Source organism: Manacus candei, unplaced genomic scaffold, assembly GCF_025592945.1.
Source record: "Manacus candei isolate 608988 ecotype Guabito, Panama unplaced genomic scaffold, ASM2559294v1 h1tg000052l, whole genome shotgun sequence".
Taxonomy (NCBI): Eukaryota; Metazoa; Chordata; class Aves; order Passeriformes; family Pipridae; genus Manacus; species Manacus candei.
This window is the reverse complement of record NW_026138100.1, coordinates 2,380,026-2,403,298: the sequence shown is the minus strand read 5'-3', so window position 1 is coordinate 2,403,298 and position 23,273 is coordinate 2,380,026. Positions and strand designations below refer to the sequence as shown.

Sequence of the window (23,273 nt, the reverse complement as noted above, 5' to 3'; positions counted from 1 at the left end):
GGCTTAGCTGAAATGCCAGGTTAGATATGAGGTGAATAGTGTAGCTTTAAGTAAAGATCTATACTCTTTGAAGAATAAAAATGATGTATGTTTCAGAATTTTACACATGGTGTCTGCAGCTCTTTAATCCTAAATTGAAGCTTGCAAATGAGTGTCAGATGAATAACATCTTTCTAAATTGAACAATACCTAAAATTGGAGTTGCAGACACTCTGTTCATAAAACTAACCTTTGGGTTTGTTTGCTCCGTTTTGCCTTCTGGTTATATCAGCTGAGAAACATCTGTCTTTGCTGCTAAATGACCTCTTCTGACTGGGCCAAGTAATTTTGACAGAATGAACTGTCTTCAGCCCTCAGCAGCTGCAGGAAGGTGCTGATGTAAGTTGCCGCCTTGGAGAAGGGAGAAAGTTCAGATTTACAGAAAAGATACTTCTGCTGCTTTAGTGTTAATGAAGGCAGTGATTTCCTTTTCTTTTCTTCCCATTTAATCTGATTGTTAATTTTATTTCTTTTCTAGATTTGGTAATTTTGGGAAGTTGGGAATACTCTATTTTGGGTTGTGCCCAAAGGGGGCTCATTAATCCTGAAGATCCTCTCTAATAAATAAGAAAGTTTCTTTGAAGTGCATTTGGAAAGCTGTGTTGGTGTTTTTGCATGATGGCTGATGTGGGCTCTCTTAAGGATTGGGAAATAAGAGGTGGGCATAGAAGTGGAAAGAAGCCAAGAGTTTTCAGGCAGGGAGAATTTGAAAATATAATGGTTTCTGCTGTGGGAGAGGGGAGGCAATTCTATGAATATAGCATAATCAGGTTTCCCGTTAAATGATGTTTTTTGGATGAGAAATACTGAAAAAGTGGATCAGCTCTCCTGCTTTCATATTTCTCAGACCAGATACGTCTCACATGTTGATTTTTAATTTAATTTTAAATGGTGTGATATTAAAAGAAAATTATGATCGTATATTGAAAACACATGCTGCCTTTGTGTAGAAACTGAAAGTTCTGGATAGTAGTTGTACTAAAACCTCACATTGAATTCTGAATATTGTACATAATCTGTTGCAGAGGTGTTTGTGCCCACGATTAATCCTACTTCTCTACTTCTGCACTTACTGTGTGTTATGTGCATGTGTTTGTGCTGAGATGCTCTGGGACATTTCATGGTCTTACTGGTGTTTGTGGAAGAATTTGTCCTGTTTGTAGTGATTGTGAAAAGAGCAGTGAAGACTTAGCGACTTCTGTCACTTTTGAGTGAGAAGTAGGTGAAGGCACTAGGGTTAAACCTGAATTCAACCTGGTTTAAACCCTGGTCTGATTTTTTTTTTTTTTTTTTTTGTCCCTGAGTAAGCCACAATGAACTTTGTATTAACCTCAAAATATGTTTTTGGAGGTCTCTTCTGTAGAGTTCTTTGGAAGTCATTCCCAAATCTCTGCAAAATTTTGTTTGTTTAAAATCTGTGGATATTTATTATCTGAGCTGATAATATTTTTAAATCAGCGTAGCTTTTAAATTCTGGTAAAAAATATATTGCTTACAAAATATCTTTGTGTAAATACACATATGTCGATCAATCTTTTTTTTTTGTTGTAGAAATTAAAATTTAAAGATGAACAGGTCTCTTAATACTTAGAGTTTTTGGCTTGCTCTGTTTGTTTCAGTACAGCTGCTACACACTAAGTGCACTAGTAATTCTAGAATTACTTGCAGGGTGTTCTTGCCACCACCACCACCACCTTTAAAGAGAAATTTACAACTCCTTTAGTATTTGTCCTTTTAATTCCAAAATCCGGATGAAGCCTCATCCCATGAGTGTTATTTTGCTGTTGCAATGTAATCTTTTTCAGATGATACATGATTTAGTTGGAAACAAATTAGCAGCTATGCATGCCTAAAGAAAGCAATTTAATAAACAAGATTTTTGTAAGACCTAATCAGAATTGTAAAATGATACTTGAGAATCAGTTACATTGTACAAAAGAGCGGGAGTGAATGCAGGCACGTGTGTGAATTCATGGTTTCTAGTCACATTGTTCCCTCAAGTAATACAAAGGCTTTGGCCTTAAGTTTACTGTTTCTTCAAATCAATAATGAAAATTTCCACTCATAACTGTAGTTTGCTCTGGTGATTGATTTTAATCAAAATTCTGTTGCTCCCGTCCCACAATATGGGTCTGTAGCCCCAGATTCTTTTATCTGTTTGTAGTTGACCCTTGGACTGAGCTGACACTGCTGGTATGTCTCTAACTGGGGCACTGGATTTTTGTGATGTTCAATCCACATGATACAGAGATTCTTATGGAACAATGATAAAAAAAATGAACTGATCAGTTTTCAGGTAACTATTAAAATTTTGCATTATTTACAACCAAGCTTTTTCAGCCTCTACAGGAAATGGTTTTAATGTAGAAAATATGTTACAAGAGAAGAAATTTCTTGGCACTTGAAGAAGTGACAGGTCTTCTGTTATAGCTAAGTTTGCTTTCCAGTTATCCTGATCCTATATATATCCTTTAGGAATTTTGTGTATATTTGCTTTAGCCAGAGGCTTTCCCATGTTTTCTTATTTTTAATTAAGACAATTTTTTATGTAATTTAAAAAAAAATATGTCAGGCTTGAAAAGAGAAAATGTTATGAGCCTAGAAACCAATGAATACAGAAAATCAGTGCTTCGCACTTCTTTTTAGTGTCCCAGTCTGCTATCCCATGTGAGTAAGGTGACTTTTTCTAACCTTCTTCTCTTCCTGGTGTGGCAGAAGGATATAACTTTTAAAACTCTGGCAACTGTTTCTCAGTGTGGGCAGAACTTTCTGAACCTCCCTTAGTTGCAATTTCATGTTATGGCTGTAGAAAAGGAAAACAACTATCTACTTCTTTTTGCCTGGTGGAGTTTTCCGTTCTGTTATCCTTTTGTGCCTCTTTATTCCTGTAACCTGCAGATTTTTTAAATGGTGATTGTTTTAGTATCCCCCTGTCCATGTCTCCCCCCTCCCCGATTTTATTCATCATGAACTTGGACACCTGCAAAAAGTGAACAAAATTGCATAAAGCCACTGCAGTGGTAGGGCACTTTGCAGAGAGGAGTGGAAGATAATATTTGACAGCAGTCAGGGTTGAGAATAAGAGGTAGGGGGGTAGGAAGTGTGTTTTCTAGAGTATCTGCTAGATTCCAGTGTTCTCTGATTTATGCTGGAATTGCATTCTGGTGAGGTCAATTACAAATACCAGCAGTAAGTATAATTCAGTTTTTGAAGAGTTGTCATTTGCTTTTTTTTTTTTTTTTTTGTAATAGTGTAATCTCAAAGCATGGCTTAGAAATTTTAAATATGCTTCCTTCAGGAGCACCTGATGAAATCTAGTATATAAGGTTGAATTTGAGCAGTTGAGGGGGCTTATTTTTGATCTTGTCTTAGAAATAGGTGATTTTTTTTTCAAAGACATTAATACTATTACAAGTGATCTAGCAGAAATTTAAGGCATTTCTTTTTTTTATTTTATTTTATTTTTAAGATGTTTTCAGGCACCTTTTTCCTCTTGAAAGTAGGTTTCTGAAAGTTTAGAGTACCTTCTTACAGCCTATGATGCAATTTCTGCTTTTCAGAACCTTCTAGAGGTTTGGGTTTGTTTCTTCCTTAGCCTACTCGCTCTGACTCCTAGTCTTGTTTCTTGTTGATAATAACTGACATCAATCTTCCCAAAGACTTCATGTCTCTTTCCCTGTTAAAAGTGCATGTAATACTTGTTGTTATGAGAATGAAAACCCAGTCACAGAAAGGTGAAGTGTTGTGCTCGTGTTTGCATAGCAGGTCAGCTGCTGAGCCAGGAATAGAAGTCCTGTCTTATGACTCAGTGCCCTAACCACTGGCTGTGCCACCTCTCTGGAGCACTGGTCTTTTCCAAGAATATAGTAGCGATGGGCTATAGAAGTAACTACAGCAAATATAGGAGCTTTGCTTCCAACTCTGGCAGAGCTCCGAGGCTTATACGTAGCTTAAAATACTGGGGGAGAAAAAAAGCTTTCTAAAGGAGCTCCTAGATAAGTTCTGTAAAGTTAAGGTTTGCTTTGCTTTGTCTGGAAACAACAACAACAACAAAATCTAATTGAAAATAGCTTTCCAGAAGGTTTTGGATGTGGAAAAAAGTTCCATGTGTTTGAAAGTCAAACTCTGCTCTACAAATAACCTTAAGAGCGGCCTGTGATTAAATCTTTTGTATATTCAACAACAAACTCATTTTATGCAACCGCAACTATGATAAAATTGAATTAAATGAACCTGCCTCTAAGAAAAGAGACTGAATAGCTGAGTAGTGCATTATTCAATGAATGGAAAACGGGGAGGCTGGCTGAAACTGCTGGGAAATGATTTTAACATTCTATTGGGCTAAAGAGCAATTCTGTGAAATCGCTGTATTTGTTTCCCCCCTACCTCCCCACCCTCAATTTTTAAATAGCAGTGCTCTTCATACTGTCAGAATTCAGTGTTGTGACACCCCTACTCAAAAGTTATGACAGCAGTGTAATGACAGCTACTGCCTCTTGAGAATCAATCAGGCAATTAATTTTGTAAATGAAATGCTGATTATACAAAGCTTCACATGAGAGGCCCAGTGATTAAAATCAATTTAACAAATTGTTTCAGGTGGGACTTGATTAATAATTTGCCATAAATGCTGAGGATATATGACCAGCATACCTTTTTGTGTGTGTGTGTGTGTGTTAATATAGAACTATATATAACACTTGGAGTGGAAAAAATGTGCAGCTAACTGTATGTACTTCTGGCTTGTGACCTAGATGTGATTGGTTATACCTTTTTCTGGGTACCCTGTCCTCCTGCAGTGTCCATAATGTCACTTTCTCAGCTAGTGTTCTCTCCAGCAATTAAATACATCTGATGTTTAATTTTATTTTTGTGAATAAAGGCAAGTGACTGAAAAAGTGTATTCAGATTCACTTGGATATTTACTAGGTTTAGGAAGATTTTTCTTTAAAATTTGAAGTAGAGATGGGATTTCTTTCATTTACATCTCTTCCACCCCCATCACTTACATTTAGGACTTTGTGCATTTTCCCCTCCTGCTGCAATACTTTTCTGCAGGGAGCCTTCCTGCAGAACTCCCCTAGTTCCACTCAGGGCAGTGCTCTGTTCCTTGGCTGAGGGACACTATTTTTAGTACATCCTTTTCTGTCCATCTAACGCTGTGTTTGTGTAAGAGCTGTACAAAGTAGGTAAGGGAATTTTTTTTCGAGTTCCAGATGGCAGGCATGCACAGTGAGTGAAGGTGTTTACTTGTCTAGGAAGCTGAGAACCTCAATGCTAGACAAAATAGAAGTAACTGGGTGGGGCTTTTCTTTTTTTAACATACAGTTTTCTGGGTTTATGAATGGATTTTTTCTGCCTTGTTGAGCCGTAGTGTTGGCTACTGAGGAGACCTTAGGGCTGTGAGACATCCAGTGGTAAATCTAGCCTGAGAACTTTTGAGATACTATTTCCCCTTGCTATCTGCCTTGCTCTCCTGCTGCAGGTTGCTATTCCTATAGCAGAAATGGTAGACTGAGAGCTGTGCCCACGTGTCTCACGTGCTCCAGTGCCAAAGCTATCACAGTGGTGCAAAACCACCTGACATAGACAGTTTTAAATTCAGGTGCTGGACTGTGGATGGAAGTAACTAAAGCGTGGCCACAGTCTGGCAGCACGTAGGAAAAGCAGTTGGAATGAGTGACACCTATAGTCGTAGATACACTTGCTAGAAGATATCTTTAAGAACCCTGCTGCATTAGCAATTGCTGCAAATATGCTGAGGAGAGTAAAGCTTCTTCATGCCTAAAGAAAAGTCTTCTCTCTATGGGGCATCCAAGTTAGAGAAAACACATCTAGAAACAGGAATATAATTCCCAAGTACTTCCTGGAAGAGGTTTGGAATTAGGAAAGGGTGTTCAAGTGTGATGAGGACAGATGACACACCTTCGGTTGAGTTCAGAGCAACCTATCAGCTGTATGTCAGTAGTTGGCAGAGACAAGGCAACTTGAAGGGCAGCAGTTCTGAGCTGTGAACTTGTCAGAAACCTAGGATTGTTTTGGCCATCATGGTGTGTTAATGTGTATAATTGCTTTTTGATGTTGTCTTCACCTTTGCATGCACTTGTAGTGGCAGCTGAAGAGTTTGATTGTGTATACTTCATTAAAAACAGGTTTCTTTGCTATATTTTTTGTGAGTTGTTCTTTCAGTAGTTGTTCAGGTTTATCTGTGTGCAAAATAATAACCAGAGAATGGCTGACTCACTGACCTTCAAGTTTTTGGCTTATGTTAAAGAGGACCCAGAAGAAAACTGAAAACCAGTGCATTTTTCTCCCCCATCTTGCAGAAACAGTTGCTTGTATAAATTATTTGTAAATGTTCTAGGGCAGTTGTAGTTGATTCTTTGTGGGGCATAGCTTTGATTTTTCTTTCCCCTTTTTAATTACTTTCTGTTTTGAGTGGGAAATAATCTTTGTCATGTCTGCCTGCAGCTGAAATCAGAGAGTATGGAGAGCCTTTGAGACAAGAAAAATGGCTATTTTTGTTACATCTTCTGCTAGTGTATGCTTCTTCATTCACTGGATTGTCTTTCATCATAGGCTTATGTCGAACTTGGCTTTTTGTTTTTGCTTATTTCTTGTTGTGTTTGTGCAACTGCCTTTTTTAATTAAAAATTTTAGTTAAGTACAGACACTAGATTTCCTATTTTAAAAACACAGGAAGCATGTTCACCAGTCACTTCTCGGACTTTATTATTAATGTAAGTCAGAAATTAATGCTGTACATTCATACTTTTTTAATAGTTGGTTGCAGTTTTCTTAAATGGATATTTAAACACACATAACGAGAGTTGTGTTTTGCTACTCCCACTTTTGTCGTGTAAAAATGTTGGCTGAGGCGTCCTTGTACATGTTCATACAAATGATGGCATTATCTAGGAATGGATTATCTTTTCTCCAGTTCTGTCCTCATGCCAGCTGTGTCATTGTATTATAGTGAATACTTGTGATTATCTGTAGTGATAAATTTGTAACTTGGTGCCTGACCTAGAGTTGCGAGCTCCATGCCCATCTTTCTTGGAATGTCGGTAACTGATTGTCAGCTGTCTTTGTGCTGAGGTTTCAAGGCTTTGTTTTTATACGGAGGTGGATTTTCTTTTTTTTTTTTTTTTTTTTTAGTATGGAGACAGAAGCTTTGGCTGTAGATGAATGAATAAACAAAGAGTTATTGTATTCAGTAGCTCTAGAAGTTTGAGGGGAAGTCTACTTGAGAGTGTTGAGTTCATGTTGTTTTGTTATAGGCACAAATGATGGAGCATTAGTTGGGATGCTCTGTGGCTTATAGTCGCTTTAAATCGCAGTGTTTGCAGTTGTCAGCAAAACCAATGCCTCTTTCAATTTTTTTTGTTTAAACAAACAAAAAAGCACACTTTCACTTGAAAAGTAGTTATATCTCTCATGTGAAGAGTCTTGTCTTGTAGTGAATTGCTCTGTCTGCCTTGTATAAGAGCACTACCATCACATCTGAATCTCATTGTGACCTTAGTAAAGTGTCTCCCACTCCTCCCTGCCTTGAGACTTCAGTGGGGGGAGTTCTTTGTGGCATCTTTAAATGGAAACATTAGTTGTATTTTGGGACTGTGACTGGTGTTGTTCATATTCATAAACATCTTTCAAATAAACATTTTGGTGAAACACTAATTGATAACGTAGTAGTGGATGTATATAATGTGTACATAACATCAGTAATGCCTTAAAAAGAAGAGCTGTTACATCTTGGTCAGACTGCTGCTCAAGTTACTCTGTTGTGCAACCTGCCTCAGACCTGAGTGCGGACGAAATAACCAGGAAAACACTGGTTAAATGGCAAGAGAAAATGGTAGTGGGGTTTTTTGGCTCACTTTAGAAAAGATAAAATGGAATCTCCGGGTACTTCAGGCTGAGGTGATGTATTTGATTGTTTTGAATGGGAGGAGAGCAGAAGTGGTGGTGATACTGAATTTACAAGTGGGTGTAGAATATTAATTTTTTCACTTCTGCGCATAACAGGAATGTCAAGTTTATGTATTCTTTTTCACAAAACATTTAAAAAAGGAGCAGGTAAGAGAAAAATGTTGTCAGTTACTATTTGTAGGCAGTGTAGGCTTTTCAGTGTCCTGCCTTAATGGTTGGACTGTCAATCTAAAGACCAGGAATAAAACCTTGGCCCTATTGAAATCGTTAGCAAACCTTCTGTTGGGTGTTCTAATGCACTCACAAGGCACATAATAGGCAGAACTCTTATGAAATGCTCTGTTCTCACAGAGCCTGATAGTACATGTGCAAATGAATCTGATACTGACACAAGATAGGCAATATAATAAAGGGGTTATAAATTATAACATTACTGTGGACTGAAGCAAAGAACAAGACTGAGGTATTTTGAGGAACTGCAGATCTACGCAAAGTTTAAATGAAATGCGGCAAGTTGAAGAGGAGGTGTGGAATAAGAAGCAAAAAGCAGAATCCATTTAGGCTTGCCTAGCATAATATGGCAGTTAAAAATAACATGAGCAAACACAAGATAAATTGGTAAAAAGGTAATGTGTATATTGGGAGTAAAATAGCACTAGAGAAAAACTGGACGGTTCTGTAAAGGAAGGGAAAGGAAACAAATGGATATTGATGACTGCAATGATATTAAAATAAAATTTAATAAGTAATTAAAACTTTGCAGTACAGCATGTAATAGAATTAAGTAAAGGCATGGAAGATGTGAAAATATACACATCATCCATTCATGGCCAAACATGTGCAGTGGTTTCAGAAGAATGTGATGCAGTTAAAACAATGCTGTAATTTTTGGTAAATGTTAGAGAGCAGGTGTGGAGGGGTTGGCTTATGATCCCTGCAACATGAAGAGGTTGATGCTTGTCATCATCATCCTGTCACCGAAAACTTGTCTTTGAAAACTGGAACCAATGTTAAAGAAAATACTGGAACAATAAATGTTAAAGGAACCTTCAGATAAGATTGTAATATGCCTGTCTCAATTAACAACTCTTTATAAATAACTTCTCAAAAATGTCATGGATGAGAGAAACACTTACTACAAAAATGAAACCTGGAAGTTCAAAACAACGCTAAAGCATTGCATTAATTGTGCATGAATTAAATTTGGGAAAAGTTGCCTTGAAATTTTACCTTCATATATGGAAGGACACAGTATTTGATGAGTAGCAATTTTTTCTTTCTGTTAAGTGTATGGCTGCAGGTCTTTCTCACTGTACACTATTCTGAAAACAAAATTTGTTCTTTTGCTAGAGAGTTTGCAGTGATATTGATTATGTGCATATTAAATTCTAAAATTGCCTCTGTGTGAAGAGATGATTTTTTTAAAATTTTATTTCAATTTTTTAATTTTTTGCAGATGGGAAACTGAGGCATTGTTGTAGAAGGTTTGGCCTAGTTTTGAGGGCTGTAGGTCCAACTATTTAAAACATACAGCTTCTGGAAACACCTTCAGAGCACATCTCCCATCAAATTTAAAAGTAGTTGCAGTTGTAGATACACAGCATTTCCTGCAATATAAGCCTCATAATTTCAAGCCAGGATGCAATAAATTGGTAAATATTGAATCTTTTTTGCTTTAGTGAAATACTATGGTAGATGCAGAGGTAGAGTCCATTTCTGCCTGGTTCTTTGGTTTTGTTTTGCCTTGCAGAAGTACGTTGACAATCACTGGTAGATGTCTTCACCTTTAGCTTCACCACACAGATGGCTGGGATCTAATCCAAACGGAGTCAAGAACAGCAGTGGTGACTTGCCAGTCTGCATAAGGACTGGTCAGTGCATGGGATATTTCCTCACTGGGTCCATTTTCTCCAACCCTAGAGACAATCAGAGCACTCTACTGTCTGTTCTTTCCCTGAGACCTTGGAGGGAGGAGGGAACAGGCAGCACTGACAGCTAGGGTGGGACTCTAGGGGTTGTCCCAGTAATTTGCAGAGGAGTATTTACTGCTCTCTCAGTCTAGCCCTCTCATGTTCAGCTATCTCCTGTCCTTCACTGGATGCCTGACTTGCACTGTGCACAGTAAGTTCTGAGTATCTCCAAGTCCCTTGCTAACCATACCGAGTGGCCACAACCCTCTCGATTTCAATGTTGTTTAAGTCACCCGCAGCCCCTGGTGATTGGAGTTACAGCAATATCTCAGGATCTTTATCCCTTCACCTGTCTGAATTGGAGTGCTGTCACCTGAGGGAAAGAGGAGGAGCTCACCTGGAGAAGACAAGGAGAAGCATAGTGATGGCAAGCTCTGGTGAGAAGAAGGGAAGGAAGGATGCACTGTCAGTGAGGCTCGCTCTCCTAACTTACATGCATGCAGAAGCTCCGCTGCTTGGAGGTCACTAGTCCAGGGGACAGAGACTCTTTGGCCTGTATCCATGTCACCTCCTGACCTTGTTTCTTCTTCTCTCCTTCAGCTCTTCCTGCCTTACTTCTGTCTCCACTGCTTTTTTTAACCCATTGTCCCTCTCTCTGGAAAATTCAAGGCTGCCTCCATACACTTAGTAACTCTGATGAAGCCTTGCTGTGCCACTCCTGTGCTTCTGTTTCTTCTTCCTCTGCTCCCAGTCTGGTGACATTCAGGTGCTCTCTCTGACAGGGGCACAAGCCTTGCCCTTCATGAATGTCCAGTGTCACCCTGGCAAATTAAAATTCTCTGCCTCAAAGCATGGTATTCAAGACATATTTTCAAGTGTTTTATGTGAGAACATAAACCATGTATTTTTCTGTGACCTCATTCTTAGACATAGCTGAACTGTTTCTGCTGAATTTTCCAGAGAATTTCAGCCTCAGGCATACATATGGCCTGGAAAATTTCAGCCTAAATGCTTGAAGTTTGTCAAAGTTTATATGCACCTGAAAGTAGTGTTAATAATGGAAAATGTCAGACTGTTTTAGCTGTGTAGCTATCTGCATTGTTTATAATGATATTTAAGAATTGGATGCGGAACAGAAAATACTACACTCAAAATTAATTAAACTTGAATTTGAGTAAACGTTATTGAAGATGAGACATGGAAATAATTCCCTGAAACAGAAGATGGTGGCAATGAAGAGTACTGTTGGGCGTCGTGAGAATCTTGTGAAGGAAGCATGAGACTCACTTTCAACAAGATTTATGTTTGAGAAGATGAATATGACAGGTGATGAACGGAATGAACATTGAAACACAGAAATAAATATAGATAAAGTATTATGATTTATAGGAGGAAATGTAAGTTGTCCCCATGGACACTGTAACAAGAAATCTATAGTTCATCTGCTTAGCCTCTGTGTTAAAACTGTGGTGAGAGTGCATGGTGGCCTAAAAAAACAAAAATAAAAAATGAGAATGTTGTTATGGGTCAGGTGACCTGAAGTGGTTGGGGAACGATTGATTTTGAAAAGAATGAAATATAAATAGGAAATTACCCAGGGACATTTAATGGCAAAAAATAGAAACTTCTATTCTGGCTACAGAACAGGCAACTAATAAAGGGAAAATTGCTGAGTAATACTCACCCAAAATTAGAAGTGATTTTGCAGTTTGCTATGGTGTAAAAAAAACAGTGATCCTCTTCTGAAGTGAATGGAGGTGTCCTGTGAGGAGGAGGAGGTTATTGTTTCCACCTCCTCAGATGTAGTGTGCCCACATTTGGAATACTTTATTAGTTTAGCATGACAGTCCTGGCAAGTTGGTATTGGTAGTTGTGGAGAGAGCCAGTGAAAAAAATGAGGTTTGATGTTTTTTTATTTGCAGTAAGGAAAGAGTAGTAGTTCATTAAGCAGTGACAACTTTAGAGAGGACATTGGTAAGAGGAAAAAAAGTAGTATGCAGAGCAGTAATGAGAAGAAACAGGGATGGGAGTGGAAAATGTTAGTTATTGTCATAATAACTGTTACATCAGAATATAATAGCCAGAAAGGACTTGTAGAAGTCGTGTTACATAGGGGGTTTTAAAATAAAACTGATCAGCAGTACGTTGCAGGAAAACATGTACAAAATGTGCTACAGGAAGGAGCCCTGCTTCTGGTGGGGTGAATTAATATGTCTTTTTTTCTTAGGAGGAAGAGGGGGGATATGTCTCTTTCATGAAGATGAAATTGTGATAGGCTTTTAAAAACTTCTCCCTCCCCCTGACCTCAGTTTTCTTCCATGAATATAACTAGCACTCGGGAATTAAAAAATGGATGTCATATTAACAATACAGTGCTGCGCTTGATGAAGTATGATATTTTTTCTGGTTCAGTTAGTCCTCAGTAATAAAACATGAGAGTAATACTACACAATGGTTGACACCTGTCCTGAAACTGTTACAGTGCTTGGTAAGTGCTGCCAAAAAGTCTAAAAATAAAACTTCCCTCCCTTGCCTCCCCTCCCCCTCCATCACTGGTTGCAGTTTGGATTTTCTGAGGTCTGTTAAAGAGGCAAATAAACTTTCATGTAAAATGTGGGTTATGACTTGCCTTTTGATCTGAAAACTTATTAGTGCACACGAGAACAATATGAAAACACTGAAATACGGTGTTCTGTAGACATTGTGCTTCTTGGAAACTCTTTTCTCCTTTCCCTTTTTTTGATGTAAGAAAACAGTCATTTTCTCAAGGTTAAATGGCTTGTCCATTATTTGTGTCTCTTGAAATATATTTTTGTTTTTATTTTATTTTTGTTTTATCATCTAAGAAAGTAATGCTGGTCAGTTTACAGCAGTATACTTAATTATTTTTTAAACTGAAATTTATTTGCAGTTTTTCTGCTTTTTCTGTGGATAAGAGACAATCTTGAGTGCAAAACTTCTTTTTTTTTTTTTTTTTAAATGCGGTGGAAGTCCAAAAAAATCACCATTCAAAACCTCATCTAATTAATATGTGAACCAGGTTATGGTACTTTGCCAGTTTGTAAGTCAAGTCAATATTTGATGTATAAAGCACTGAGAAAACACGTGTACAGTCTGCCCACGATAAGCCTGATGATTCTGACCTTTTCCTTTCCGTGTCTTAAATATTCTTTTGCTTGTGTTTATCAACAGGGCAGTCCAATGGATCCGATGGTCATGAAGAGACCGCAGCTGTACGGCATGGGCAATAACCCTCACTCTCAGGCACAGCAGAGCAGCCCCTACCCCGGGCAGTCCTATGGCCCTCCTGGCCCCCAGCGCTATCCCGTGGGAATGCAGGGCCGAGCCCCGGCAGCCATGGGAGGAATGCAGTATCCACAGCAACAGGTTTGTGGAGGATTTTTCTGGGTTGCTTTGGTTTCCCTCCTCTCTTTCTCTTCCCTTCTGACACCTCGTTAATATAGAGGGTGCAAAAGAAAAAGCACGTAAATAAGTATTTCTTGTGCAGAAGGAGGATGGAGGACTGTTTTAAAACTAAATAAATTTATGTTTACAGTGTGAATGTTTTCCAAAATCCCATACAATTAGAAAAGGATTTAGTTCATTGCTGGTATCTTTTTGGAGAGAGAGAAGTATGTCAAATGCCATGAGTTTTCCTTTTTTCCCAATTGACATCATGTAGCCTTGTATATTTTTTGGTTATTTTCTTTGCTTTTTTGCTTTTTTGGGTTTTTTTTATGTTTTCTTTCTCTCTGGCTTAGATACATTTAAATGTAAGACGAAAACCTTGAGCTGACATCAGTGCATCAAGGCTGGTGTTGTCCAGTGCATACAAAAACCTTACATATTTATGTCAGTTGTTTGTTGTTGTGGTGGTTGGTTTTCTTTTTTTCTCCTCATTTCTATAGGAGTCTGTAGCTTTTCCTATGTTTTTCCCATTACCAGCTCTTTAAAGTCAGGATTTATTTTCTTTTTTTGTATCCGAGGGTATAGAAAGGTGAGAATCTCCTTTTATCTACTTGAATTTCACTGTTGATGGTGACCTCTTCTGCCTTTTTCCTACCCTTTTAAAGAAGGTCAATCCCAATGTGCATACCCTATACTAAGGAAGATAGAGCAGTTTTTCTAGAGGGAGAGATAAACCAAGATTATCAATAAGCTAACTTTTAGCTAAATTTTTTTTTTTTTCAAATTAGGGGGATGTGAGTGTAGGCGATGAGAGCTCTACACTGTGGTGTGAGCACAACAGATTAATAACTTGATCATTACTGGGAAAAGACATTTGTTTTGTGCAACTGATTGATTGCAGATTAACTTTTTTATGTCACTTATTGTTAAATATAGAGAAGACAAGAAAATTTTGGACTCCCTGGCAAATAGGTGCCTGGCTAATTCTTGTTATCACCCATCCAGCAGGACAAGTTATTAATCAGACAGTTAACTAAATAACAGTTTCAAATATAGTATAGTACCATTAGCAGCAGTCTTAGTTTTTGTTCTTTTCTGTTGTTAAATAGATACTTACTGGTGAGGAAGAGATTGTTTAGTTTAGAAATGTCAAACAATATATTTGGTTGCTTGTTTCAGACAGCAAAGCATTTTGTCGGTTGCAAAGGGGAGGAGAAATTAAATAAAGGAGGCTTTATTTTTCTCTGTGTGGCTGTAGCCAAAGTGAAGTTATTAAAACACACATTTAATTTAAAAATGAGTTATTCTGTGTTGCGCAGAGATGAGTGTTGAATTTTCACTGCATTTGCTAATTGCTCGGTAATTGTAGATTACCCGTCAGCAGGCAGTGACCTGGCACCGCCATTGGCTGCAGGCCCTGTCCGTCTCCTCGCAGCGTTCCTGTAACCGGCTGAGCTGCGGCGCAGCTCCGAGCACTAATGCTCTTTGGGGAAAAAGCGAGAGGATAATTATGACATTGGATTTTTATTGAACGGACATCACCACCTAGGCATGATTTTGTTTTGGACAGCCTCCAAGGCTTCGTGTGTTTGGTTCGTGAACCTCTAATGATCTGAATCCAGTTCTTTTCATATTGCTCGTATATTACCACCTTTCTACAAAGGATTAGAATGCAGGAATGCAGGTTTGTAAATTGAATTGCCAACTTACCAGCTGAGTGGTAAGTTGTCTTTGGCACAGGATGCCACAGTTTGATTCCTGGCTGGATTTTTACTCCTGTGATGTGAATATTAAATAGGGAGAGTCAGCTATGCTTGTTAAAATTGACTGTGTAGCATGTACCTACTTCTAGATATCATATATATAAAATAAATAATATTGCCAGAAGTTTCAGAAGATGAATCTCAGCACTTTCTGGAAATTGGACTCCTTTGCAGTGTCACATTGAATTTATCAAAAGCGCAAGGCACTTCAGAAAACTTGATTGGTTAAAAAATACTGGGCCTTAAACACATACAGTGCTCAGATTTAAGTATTGTGCAGAGAGAACATTGAGTAGATAGGTGGGAGGGTGGAAGTGCCATACTGTAGGAAGGGTGGGAAACATCAATGGGAGATGTTTTTCTTATTTTACATGATGGTTCGCTGTTGTCCAAAGATAGCTGAGGGTGTCAGTTCTGTTTCCTTGGATGAAACAAGAAGGCTCTTTGTTAAACTGTGAAGATTTTTGAATTTTGAAGAAGACCTTGAGATGTTAAGTCTGACTCTTTGTAAGCAAATGTTGTGGCTTGAGGTTAGAACTATGGGACTTGATGGATTTTAACTTGCAGGCTCTGCTGCAGGATACTGCAAATGAAAAAAATAAAGATGACAAGCAACACCCTAAAGATTGAGCTAAAATTAATGGAAATGGTAGAATTGAAGATAATTGCCTTGATGTAGTTAGCTCATCTGTGTCATACTGCAGCAGAGAATAGTGTGTTCCAGCCTGTAGCACAGAGGTGGAAGAACTCTGTCACAGGAAGGGAGGCCTCTGGCATAAGCAGTGAAAGATTAAAGAGGATGAAAAAGATGAAATGTTATCAGGTGCAGTCAGTCTACATATCTGCAGCACAGATATCAAGCATAGCCTGATAACCGGTTGTAAAAGGGTTATCTACGAAATGCTGCAGACATTCTCTTACAACTGCTGCTTGGTCTAGGCATGCTTGATACCAAACAGGAAGGTGCAAATAAACCTGCAGATTGTCTTAATGTTCTGTGTGGAAATCTCAGAATGTTGAAGTGATTATGGAAGGTATGGGATATATTCTGTGGCATGACTGCAAAGGATGCTGTGAAGAGAGAAAGCAGATCTCCTAAGTGTTTGGGTTTGGAATTCATCTCTGATGAGTTACCAATGATGAACCCCAGAACAACACATTGAGCCATACATGAGGAGCAAAATTTGAAATGGAGACAATATCTTTGCACTAATATAACTACAGATAAATGGATTGAGATATAAAAATAGGCATGTAGGATAAAGCTAATGATAACCTGAGATTTTCACCTTTTTCTCTGACACTTTACAAAAGAGATCTAGATTTGTCATGTGAAGGTGGGTGATAGCTTGCTGCGACAAAATATTAAGCATTTTGAAGAATGCTGCAGCATTTTGTAGAATTTTAAGGACATGTCCAGTTAACTCAGTGTGAGTCAAATAAATATATAAAGGATTTGGGCTGATTTGACATCTATATGAAAGGGGAGGTATGGGAAAGGAAGGTGATACTAAGCGTCATATGTGTAATTTATAGGATTACATACTTGATGTATCTCTCATCAGTATGCATAAATATATATGGTGAATTAATTACATAGGGATTTTTATATTCCAAGGAAACTTGGGGTTTTGTTTCTTTCCCATCCACCTGTAGTGGGAAAGGGGGTGAAGGCGGCAAGGGAAAACTGGGAGAAAGATGACCTGTGCTTATGTTGTCAGTCTTCAGCATGATTGAAACACAAGTTGCAACAAGGCTTTAATACTATCTCATCATCTCAGGTACTGTCTCTCCTGGTTTGCGTGGGGTGAATGTCATTTTAGGATTATTAGCATTCCTTACCCAGGACTTCAGGGAACGTATGTAGAAACAGAAGGCAGAAAAAACATACTCTCAGGTTTAACTTTGAATTTCTGATCTAACTTCCAGTTAGATATCCCTTGGAATTATGAAAAGATGATATCAGAATTGAAAATCCTAATATTCAGGGATACCAGGCACCTGCAAACTTCAGGCTTGATTTTGCAATACATTTCACTATGATTGAAATACTGTCTGAATAATAATATCTGATTATAAAGACAGTACTTTCCTTTTCATTTAACTTCTTTTTCTCTTCCCACCGTTTTTGGACCTCCATCTAGCAATTGATGATGCCCTCATCAGTTTCTTCTGGCTCTAGTTCGATTGCCTCCTCAAAATGTTTCTGTCCTTTGGTGCCACATGCTGTAGGAAAACCTTCTGGTGCTTTGTAAAGACATTTCTGCTGAAAACAAAAATACCTAAGAATAACCATCAAAATAAGGGTTTTTTTTCCTGCCATTATCTGATGGTGTTGCTTTTTCATGATAATAGCATGTAGTGCTTATTCTGTGATGAATTTCATTAAACTCAAAAATCATATACTTGAAATATCCACACACACATTTTGAAAGTTTTCAGCAAAGTTTGAAGGCTTGGATTTATGAATATGTTTGAAAGAATTTGAATGGTGTGATGTGCCTGTTTAATCAGAGGATCATTGCCTAATTGATTTTTTTAGCATCCATTAAAATTCCTTGTGTACTTGATGGACTGGAACAACAACTTATTGTGTAAATAGGATTGTGTTGCTATAATGCATAGTAAATTCTTTAGGAAAGACATTTGCATGGACATGTACAATAGCCATTCCTGATAGCTGTTTAAAATGGAGCGTTTTAGTACTGATCATGAAGTCATGAGCCTGCTTGTAGCAAGACAGTTATGAGGCTTAAGCCTCTGTCTATTCATTCTCCCTTTTTCACTATATGAATACTTTAAGATGAAAGGGTGCTAATCTCTTGTCCCTTTAACATTTTTTTATATTCTTGATTTGCAAAATTAAAAAATGTTATCAGTGTCCTTATTGTTTTAAGAATGGAACTGTAAATATTCAGAGAAGCATTCATTCCATTTTCCCTCCTTTTTTAATGTACAGATTATTTTGAGGCATAAGGAAAAAAAATATATACTTGCTTTTGTTTGTTAGTTTGTTTGTTTTGGCTTATGTGGCAAGTTTGAACTTGGAGTACCTTTTTTTTAAAGGGGCAGAAACATTCTAGAACTTCTGGAAATATGCGGCAAGGATTTATTGTAATGGAAACTGCAAATCAACCAGAACTATAGCAGCACCAGTGTGATTACATCATTTAGGAGAGGGTTTGCAGTGCCCGTATTGGGTAATGTCCTGGATTGGAAATGTAGAATTTACGCCAAGGAAATCAGTTGGCTGTTAGCTTGGCAGACAGAGTTTTAAAGCTAGCAAACTCACGTGTTTACTACTGGTTGGCTGGTTGTGTGTGTGTGTGTGTTACTTTCTGAAATCACTTTAAGTCCAGAAGATTGGAGTATGCCAAGAAAGTGAGGCTTACTGTCATGTTTTTCTCTGAACCCTGCAGTGTGGTGCATACATACAGCAAGTACTAGTCAAGTGATACATTTGTTGTCTTCTGTGTGTATGATTGCCCTCACCAGCTAGAGGATATTGAATGCATTGCAGTTTTTTGTGCTGCTAAGTAGGTGTTAGCACAGTTGATGTTAGTCTTGGTTAAGGGAGCAGACACAGAAAATAAGCAGCGTTTTCATTTCTTAGTCTATTTATTTTGTAAGAGCAGAGAATGAATCAATATGATTGAATCGCAAAAACAACCAGCAGAGGACAAAACGTTGAGATGTGTTGCTTTTTCTTAAAGATTGATAGATGCATTTGATACACACACATAAGAAGGGAGTGTGAGGCTTTGATCAGCATGTGCTTCAGAAGTATGTTTTTCCAGATTTTTGTTTGATTTACCTTGAGGGTTTTTGGGGCGTTTGTTTTTCTTTTGGTTTTGGTGTTGTTTTGTGTGTGTGTGTGTTTTATTTTGGGCTTTTATTTGTTTGTTTGTTTCATTTATTTTGGTTTGCTTTTTTCACTGGATATTTATCTGGAGCTGTCACTAGTAAATTATGGACCTTCTTTGTTAATTCCTGGAAAGCAGAAATGTTGAAACTCTAAAGGATTAATCTTTTTCCAACTTCCTGTTCTGTTAAAAACATGTAAATACTTCGAATTAAAATAATTCCTCAGGAACAATTTTTTTTTGAATGATATATCTGCCACCCTGTTGAACTGCTCTAAACTTCTAGCAAAAAAAAAAAAAATCTAAAGTAAGTAGAACTACTGCCTCCTGGAGAATGTAAAGCTTGAACCAGAGAAAGGGACAAGAAGTCACAGCTAGTTGTCTCCCTTGTAAGGTCATCTTTAAGAATGGGTCTTTTGATGGTCAAGTGTTAATAATTGCAAAGAAAAGTTGCTGCTCTTTGTCATGTAAAGAAATGGGATTTTTAAATTTCAGATTTAGGAAAATGCTAAGTACTGTGCTAGTGCAGACTGTAGGAAAATGTTTAGCATGGTTCTTTCTTTTGGGTATACTAAGCCTCATTGACTAAATTGAAAAAAAGGCTGCTACTTTAGTTCATGGCAGGATAAGGCTTTATGTTGTATTGTCTCCTTTAGAATTATCCCTTCTATTGAGTGTAATTCGCTCTATAGAGGGAGGTGAGCACAGATTACAGATAATCATGGAATCAAATTTGACATAAGTTTGTGGTCTTTATGGCGGTTTAGCTCTTCATCTTAATGCTGGTCATCTGAGATTGTTTACCAAAGAAAATCCCTGAAGTAGTGGAATTGCATTATTATGGTAAATAGAAACATTTCAGTAGCTTCTATCACTTCTTTGAAACGATGCGGAAAAAATGGAAGTTGAAAAGGGAAAAGAACTGATCTTTCAGCTGATGAGAGCTCGGAAATGAGACAGGGTCGACATTTTTGTCTGTTCAATTACTGTGTCATGATGTTCAGTAAATGCTAATTTTTACACCTATACTGGAGTAAGTGGCAGTCAACATTTGTATAGAAAGTGTGTAAGAATCATCAAGGTATTATGACAAATAAAATGTATTTGTTACTGCTAAATGATTGTCATTCAGTTGGAATATTTAATAACTGTAATCACATTTGTTGTTCTGCTTGGAAGTGGGGGCATGAGAGAGAAAAACATGCAAGCTCTCTGTGTTGGTGTTCTGAAAAAGGTTGCTGTTAAAGGAAGCAGCAGTTATTTTGTTGTTGGGAGCTTGGCTAGCAGTCTGCACTGGAGTTATGCAGGAAATAGATTTTGGTGATCAGGAGTGGAGAACAGAGGGCTGTTTGCTGCTTCACTAGGAATGTACAAAGTCATTTACTTATGAACAGCTCATTTTACATGGCAGCAGGAGACATGAGTTTATTTACATTTGAAGTAAAATAAGCATCTTGCTTTAAGAAAAGGCTGCTGCATTACTCTGTTCAACAGCTGCCATGTAATGACTGTGCCAGGAGGGTTTTATTGTAGGTAAGGACTGTTACTCTTAGTATTATAGTCATAGTAGTTTTTTCTTAATAATATTCATCTTCCCGAATCTTCGTTGGCGAAGCCTAGCCATGATGATGATGATGATTCATCAAAGAATAATTGACACTCAAAAACTTTTGAAATGATGTCCTGACCCATCATGCATACATATGATAAGATTTTTGTAACCATATTTCCAAATGTTCCCTAGGGCAACTCAGCATGTTGTGTTTTTTTTAAATCATGGTATGAGTTTCTCAGAAGATACTATCATTTGTCCGTAAAGTTGAACTTGCTCAGAGGAAGCAAGGGAGGCAATAGAGTGTTCTTTTTGAAAAATAGGGAGTGTGTTTCCCACAGCTGAAAATAGGGCTGAAGATAAGAAGGTGAAACCTGCCTGAAATCAGTGGGAAATTTGTTGTGACTTCATTTGAGCTACAATTTCACTTTAGGGCCATGTTGCTGGGGTTGAGTGACTTGTCTTTAGTTGATACCAGACTAGGCAGAATTAACCCTCTAAGTCAATTGAAGAGAATTTCAAAATGAGATGGGTACCCTTTACTTTGGTCATCCTGGGACAGAGTCAGCAAGCTCTCTTCTTGGAACAGTAGACCTTTCAAGAAATACCTGATGTTTCAGTAACTCAAGATTAGATTCCTGTTGCTAACAGCAGCTTTTTTTTGATAAACTAAGATTTATGTTAGATTTAGCTTCATCAAAACTTATGCAAAAATGAGTTTTACAGTAGCATGTTAAGTACTGCAAAAAATCAAAAGCATTTTTCATACCTTTTTAAGGTAGTCAGTCTTAAATTACATGGGTTCCATGCAGTATAATTCAAGCTTGCTCAGCAACCTGCTTTAGTTTTGCTTGTTTTATCACCTAGAACGTTAAGACTTTTTGTGGGAGTAAATGAGTCATAAAATCTTTCCAAAAAAATCTTAAATATGTTAAAGGCTATTTTTACTCTCTGTAGGTATTTTTTCTAAAACTCATGTTTGTTTACATATTGCATTGCTCATTATAACTATTCTAACTTAGTAGTTATATATGGGCACATATAAAGATGATAATGTATAAAAATGATAACTTTATGGTGTTTTGTTGTTTCTCAGGACTTATGAAAGAATGATTTAAGAATTTAAGGAATAACTTAAATCTACAGCTCATGCAATCTCTGTAGGCTTTTATTCTTCTGCTGGCTTGGATTTGACCCCATTTTTGGGTGCTTCTCTGGTATTTGTGCTTCTTTTTCATTGCTTTGCCTAAAATAAAACAAGTGTGTTAAATGCTTGCATCCTTGCTGATACGTATATCATGTCTGAATCGCATAATGTCTTTTGGGGGTGGGGAAGAGTAACATGGAGAAAAATCAATGTCTGTTTTATTTCTTTGTACGCTCCATTTTTTCCTCCTCTTCTGAACATTGTTTCTTAGTAATGCTTTTTGCATTTGAGTGTAAAAGCAATACATGTATCAGATAACAAACAGTTCAATGACTGGACATTATTAGAAAATATATTTGAATTTTATATTCAAATGTACCTTTTGAAAAGTGAGTGGATTTAGTATTGTATACATCAAAAGGACAAATTACATATTTGCTGTTAGTTTCTTTCACAGAACAGTGGTGAAGAGATTTCTGCATATTTCTTGGCAAACTAATATAACTTGCCTTTTGAGACAAGAGTCCAATCAAAATAAACAAGGTTTATATGACCACTTAGGGAAGATGTTGTTTTAATTATAGAAGTAACATTAGTTATCTGGAGTCTATGTACATGTGTGTTTTACAGGCCATGTTGGCAAAGACGTGCTTTACAGGACAAGTTAGCGAAACCACCTTGTTCTTTTCACAGGATTGTGTCTCTCTCTGAACTGTTTCATGCTGTGCAAGTGGTGCTTAGTAGAAACAAATATGTAAGAGTCCATGCCAAGAACAGATTGAGCCTGTGCATGGAGGAAGCAGGCAGAGCTGCTCAGCAAGGACCTCTGCTTTAAGGTCCTCCTGTCCCTCCTCAGAAACTCCACTGTTCGCCTCTGCTGTCTCTCCTAACTTTCTCAGCTGGCAGCATTGAAAATTTGTGTGTGTTTTGACTCTTCCACCGAACTGGAGAGTGTTTAAAAGGACAGATGCAAATTTAGTGGTTTATGTTTTTCACTGGTTTCATTTTATTGCGTTTTGGCAAAACTGGAGAAAATCAGAGGCCAAGATATCCCCCTGCAGATTTAGGAAGTGTGTACTTAATAGATTTATGGCCCTTTTATGTTTGGAAAGTTATTTTAGGGAGGAAACTATTATTTCTGAAATGAACCTTAAGTTCTGCAGAAAATGATACTTTAGACCTCGTGTTCACCAAAGAAAAAAATCCTATCTGATACTGGAGAGCAGACAGGAGGATTTTCAGCCCTCTGAGGTGATGCTGTGAGAAATCCCATGCATCCTTCTCAAATTGGAGCTTGTTTTATGACCTGAGTAAATTTGCAGTCTTGCAGCAAGTGGTGAAGAGTAGATTCAGTAAATGCCAAGACTGTATGGGATACTTGGCCTTTCCTTCTTTGATTTTATACATTACAAGAAAAAAAATGTTTTCTAATATTCCTTTAGGCCTGTAACGCTGGGGTTACAAGAGGAACATAACCACAAAAAGTAATTGAAGAATTTCCCGGAAAAGATCAGATATACTTAGGGTGTATTGGGTGTAGGCTGTTCTTTCTTCTTTCTCTCTTGTGTTCTGTCATCCCATTTTTGTGTTTCACATGTAGAACTGACTAAAAATATGTTCCTGTTCTTGGTGTGCATCAATATTCTGTAAAGCAGAATA

General features: G+C 37.6%; 1 protein-coding gene across 8 annotated transcripts in view; it reads left to right on the top strand.

Annotated features, from left to right (window-relative positions):
* The window catches only part of ARID1B (AT-rich interaction domain 1B), a 323,386-nt gene that overhangs the window by 19,251 nt on the left and 280,862 nt on the right, over positions 1 to 23,273 (top strand). For all 8 annotated transcript variants that reach the window (XM_051801539.1, XM_051801536.1, XM_051801535.1 and 5 more), the window contains one exon: positions 13,074 to 13,268. In XM_051801539.1, the coding sequence (XP_051657499.1) occupies positions 13,074 to 13,268 (195 nt within the window). The remainder of the gene's footprint in view (positions 1 to 13,073; positions 13,269 to 23,273) is intronic.